Source organism: Stegastes partitus, unplaced genomic scaffold (assembly GCF_000690725.1).
Source record: "Stegastes partitus isolate 25-593 unplaced genomic scaffold, Stegastes_partitus-1.0.2 Scaffold1834, whole genome shotgun sequence".
Classification (NCBI taxonomy): domain Eukaryota; kingdom Metazoa; phylum Chordata; class Actinopteri; family Pomacentridae; genus Stegastes; species Stegastes partitus.
This window is the reverse complement of record NW_007579565.1, coordinates 110050-114515: the sequence shown is the minus strand read 5'-3', so window position 1 is coordinate 114515 and position 4466 is coordinate 110050. Positions and strand designations below refer to the sequence as shown.

At 42.0% G+C, this 4466-nt stretch overlaps 1 protein-coding gene across 1 annotated transcript; it reads right to left on the bottom strand.

Moving 5' to 3' along the window:
- Positions 1–1022: 1022 nt before the first annotated feature.
- nppc (natriuretic peptide C) lies at positions 1023–3950 on the bottom strand. Its single transcript, XM_008302544.1, has 3 exons — positions 3787–3950; positions 2419–2713; positions 1023–1085 (listed from the first exon to the last, which is right to left on the bottom strand). Exons 1-2 carry the CDS (start codon positions 3877–3879, stop codon positions 2441–2443), a joined length of 366 nt encoding a protein of 121 aa, XP_008300766.1. The 5' UTR covers positions 3880–3950; the 3' UTR covers positions 1023–1085; positions 2419–2440.
- Positions 3951–4466: the final 516 nt, after the last annotated feature.

Sequence of the window (4466 nt, the reverse complement as noted above, 5' to 3'; positions counted from 1 at the left end):
ACAACTCTACAATTAGTGATCACAACGATTGATGATTTGGGAGTTTTACCTTGAATCACTCTAGGCCAATGTGAAATTCAGCAGTGCAATGTCACATTTCTACTTTCCCTGTAATGTTTGACTCTGTTCAATTCATTTTCAAATGGCCTAAGTCTGCATGGCACTGAATGTTGATTACAGAACCTTGGACCAGCTATAAAAGGCGTTCCTAATGAGGCCATGATGATGATGCCAGTCATACGTCTTCAACTCTCTGAGGTGAACGAAAAGTAGATGAACCATGAATCCAACTTATCCTTATCCAGAATAGTTGAGTCGGCATATGTACACGATCCTGGTGGATATTTTAATGTTACACGTGCCCCTGTTGAATCAGAATGCTTTGCTACGCGCCCTTCTCCGAACGTGAACAGCATTTCGTCCTCACTCCTGACAAGTCAGTACATCCGAGGTACCGCTTTTTTCACCCAAAAGATTTTACCAATTTCAGTGAAACACAAATACCCAGAGAGAACACGTGTAAGTGCACATGGAATGTTCTTTTTTTTTTTTTTTTTTATCATTTTTGAAAACATTTACAACTATTTAAGACAAAAGAAAAAGGTAACAAACAGAATTGACCTGCAGTTTGCATCCATTTTCAAAATGTTACATAAATAAAACTCATATTTATAAATATCTCTTTTTATAAACATATAAATAGTTTTTTTAAACATAAATACATTTATGCAGGGGAAGATGAAGTACATGAATGTACAGCAGCAGCAGCAGCAACAATATACAGCTTTGCGGTTTGTAGTTTTTACACCATTGTCCACCATGTTGTAGTATACATCTGTGTTTGTTGACCATTTTATATGGTATATATGTGAATATATACCTCCATATTTATCATATATATACTGCATATATATATATATTTCTATGAGGATTTTGTAGCATTGTCGTCTCAGTCTTTGTTTATGCTGGTCGTGGTGACTTTCGTACCGAAAATCTGTCACTTGATGAGTTTTTCTTTTTCTTTTTTTTTTTTCCCAGGTGAGAACAAACGCAACGTTTGTTGTCCAAACCCATCGTCCAGAGAGCTAGAGAAAGAAAAGAAACAGGAGACAACAGGTTAGACTGAGTTTTCACGGACGTCTTAGTGAACACAATTTATTCTGTGAGTTTTGTCCGGCGTGCATTCATCAGCCTCTCGTCATCCTGGGAACACTCTCAGTAAAGTTGTTAGACTGACTCTTCACCTCTGAACACATCCAAACTTTTAAGGGTGATGAAAAACACACTCGCTCATGTTAGTCACAAAATCACACTCCCCCCCTCATCAGGATTTCACAGTTTGCCACAACCACAAAAAAGGCCTCGAGCCTCTGGACTAATTGTGTGTCACCTAGCTTCCTCATTACTTCATTCACCAACACAGCTCCTTTGTTGTTTTTGTAAAGTAAATGGGCTTCCCAGAAAGATCTGGACCACCACAGGGTGCTGTATGTTCACGTGTGCGTATAAATGTGTGTGTCTGCATCCCCACTTCCTTCCTCCATCTCCCCCTGTCTTTCTTTCTTTTTTTTTCTTAAACATTCTTGTTTTCTACATGAAGCAGATGGGATCCTTCATAATGATGCGCGTAAACACAAGAGTGGAATTCCTAAATGCCCTCTGGATTGTTTCCCATACATCACTTTACATCGGTTTAAGTGGGTTTTCCTGCTGTCTTGAAGGGATGCCTGACCTAGGAGGGAACACCACCACACTGTGGGTTGAGGCTTAATAATATCACGAGTCTGAGACATTGTGCGTTTCCCCTCCTGCAGTTTAACATCATCTCAAGTATCCGCTGTGCTGATGATGCGGAGTCGGTCAGACACACGTGTGATTTCTTAAATCAAACTGACCTCTCACCAAACATATCATCTGGCACTTTACAACCACATACGATCACTGCTTCCCAGCTTCTACGCTGTATATTGCTGCAACTTATACCACGTTTTTATTCGAGCTTGACCTCACTGTGAATTCAAAGCACACACTGTACTGAGAGAACAACCTCCAAAATCTGGTTCTTTGGTCTTGCTGTCTTCCCTTTTCTCTGTCGCTCCTTTGTGCAGCTAATCTACTCTTTTTGTTTTTCCTCCGTCCTTTATCATCTCCTTCAATCCGTCACCTATGTGGAGTAAAGTAAAAATGAATATTTGATTCTTTCCCTACTTTCTTTCCTCATATTTTCCATTCTTCCATCCACCCTTTTGCACAATCCTTCCATAAACTACATCACTGTCCTGCCCTTGTCTCCTTCCTCAGTCATTCTTCAACTCTTTCCTCCTTTTTTTTTACCCTCTGACCTCTGCTTATATATCACTATGCGAGCCTACAGTTTATCCATCTAAGTGGGAGGTGGGACTGTGAGAGCGCACTCACCATCGCAGCGCTGCTCCGATCCTTAGCAGCCCATCCCGCTGATGGTTCCTATCCTGTCCATCTTGTGTCCGAAGCAGCCACTCCGTGACGTGGAGCCCCCTTTCTTGTTTCCTGATTTGTGTCTCCTCGTTGCGGGTTGGTCGTTAAGGAGACGAGCCCACATCCCTCTGGCCCGGGTGTCCATCCGTAAATCTCGCAGTAACCGTATCCGAGAGCGCACAGCGTCTAGCCGCCTCTCCCTCTCCTCCGACTCCAGAAACTCCGCCAGCTCCTCGCCCAGCAAACTTCTAAGAGACTGGAAGATTGAGAAAATAAATAAACGATGTCTTCCCTCAGGCAAAAGAAAAAAAAAAAGAAAAGAAAAAAGCCAACATTGTGCAAAGAGATGGGCTTCTGATAAAAACTGAGATACATTCTCGGTGCCTGTTTGAGCAGAGCAGTCATTTGCATACTGTCTGAGGTGAACCGCAACTTGGTGCATATTTAAGTACTTTCAAACACCATAAGCGTTCGCCCAGAGGGAACATGTTTCTGACAATTTATAGACGCTATTGAGCCGGAGAGTGGTTCCGTCTGACTAAAAACCAAATTTGGAAAAGATCCACATGATGCTGCTGCAGTAGAAACCTCAAAGGAATCCCCTGATATTTAGATTCTATTTGTTTACTATCCAGCTCAGATAAGAACCACAGGTGCCTGCTGCTTGCTCCTCTTTGGCATTAACTTTTTCTAAATTGTGACCATCTAAGCAAATAATAATCACTTCTGAAGCGGCGGTGTTCTTCAGTCTTTTCGGTGCCCTGTTGCGTAATTACGCGCAAAATAGTTTAGTTTGTTGAAGTTCAATTTTGGCAAAGATTTTGAAAAAAGCAGATGTTGATGATAATATAAAATCATTTGGAATAGAGTTTAAAAACCTCCTGATTTCAATGCCCTCCCTGTGAATTATTTCACTCCAAGTCTTCTTTTAATCGTCTTGTTTTGGAGAGCCCAGATGATTTAACTGTGCCCTCAAATGCTAAAACTGACAAATGATGGTGAGGAGCAAATCGGGGTTAAACATCACTGATTTAACAAAAAAAAAAAAAAAAAAAGTATTCTGTCTTTATAAGCCAAGTGAAAGTGGAAAAAAAATTACATGGAAGTTTTAGACTGCGAGTGTGGAAAAAAACTGTCTTTACCGAATTACTAAACATAACTGAAATTATGAAATATGATGCGTACAACAACAGTCCAACAGTCCTGGGCGCCTGGACCACAGAACAGCTGTTCACTCCTGAAGCAGCAGCATTCACTTTCCAACAGCCAACAGTGCGAAGCAAATAAATCTGTTCTCAGTAACAGGGTCAGTGAGTGACTTCTTCTTACCTTCTGCTGCGCCTGATTTAAAGGTTTTGCCCCCATCCTCTGTGAAAGCAGGGTGACCATAAGTCCACACGCCACCAAGTATGACAAGTTCATTTTGACAGGTCTTGTGTTCTTTCAGGGATCCCTGTGCGCTGAAGTTCAGAAAGAAGGACAGTAGCTGCAGCCAATCAGCTGTTAAACATAAGAGGCTTGAGTCCGTCCTTTACTCCAAAGCTCCTCAAGTGCTCCTCTAACTCTGTGTATTAGTCCTCACCGCTTTATAGCCAGCCCATGGTGATGTCATGACAACCTGCGTAATGGTCCTCCTTCCTCGCCAATTCCCTGTTTTCTCTACCTGCCTCTGAGCACGTCGTGCTAGGGATTAATTAAATGATACAAGCTCCGGTCACCGAGGGCTTTGGAGGAAATGATATAGGCTATAAGCGATCAAAAAAGCTCAGTCTTTTTAACTTCTAGACCCCTGGCTTCGGATGCGGCAGCTGAAACCAAAGGTGGTTTCAAAGGCTGCGCGTTAAGAGCTGAAGAGCGACTTTGGCAGAGAAATGACTTCTGAGATGCCAACCGCCTGTCCTGCAAAACATCTTAACAAGTCACACAATATGCTACGCGTGAATGACATATTTTCCTTATAGAAGAAGTGAAAAGTCAAAGTCTGCCGCCGGAATTAAAGAATTGAAGTC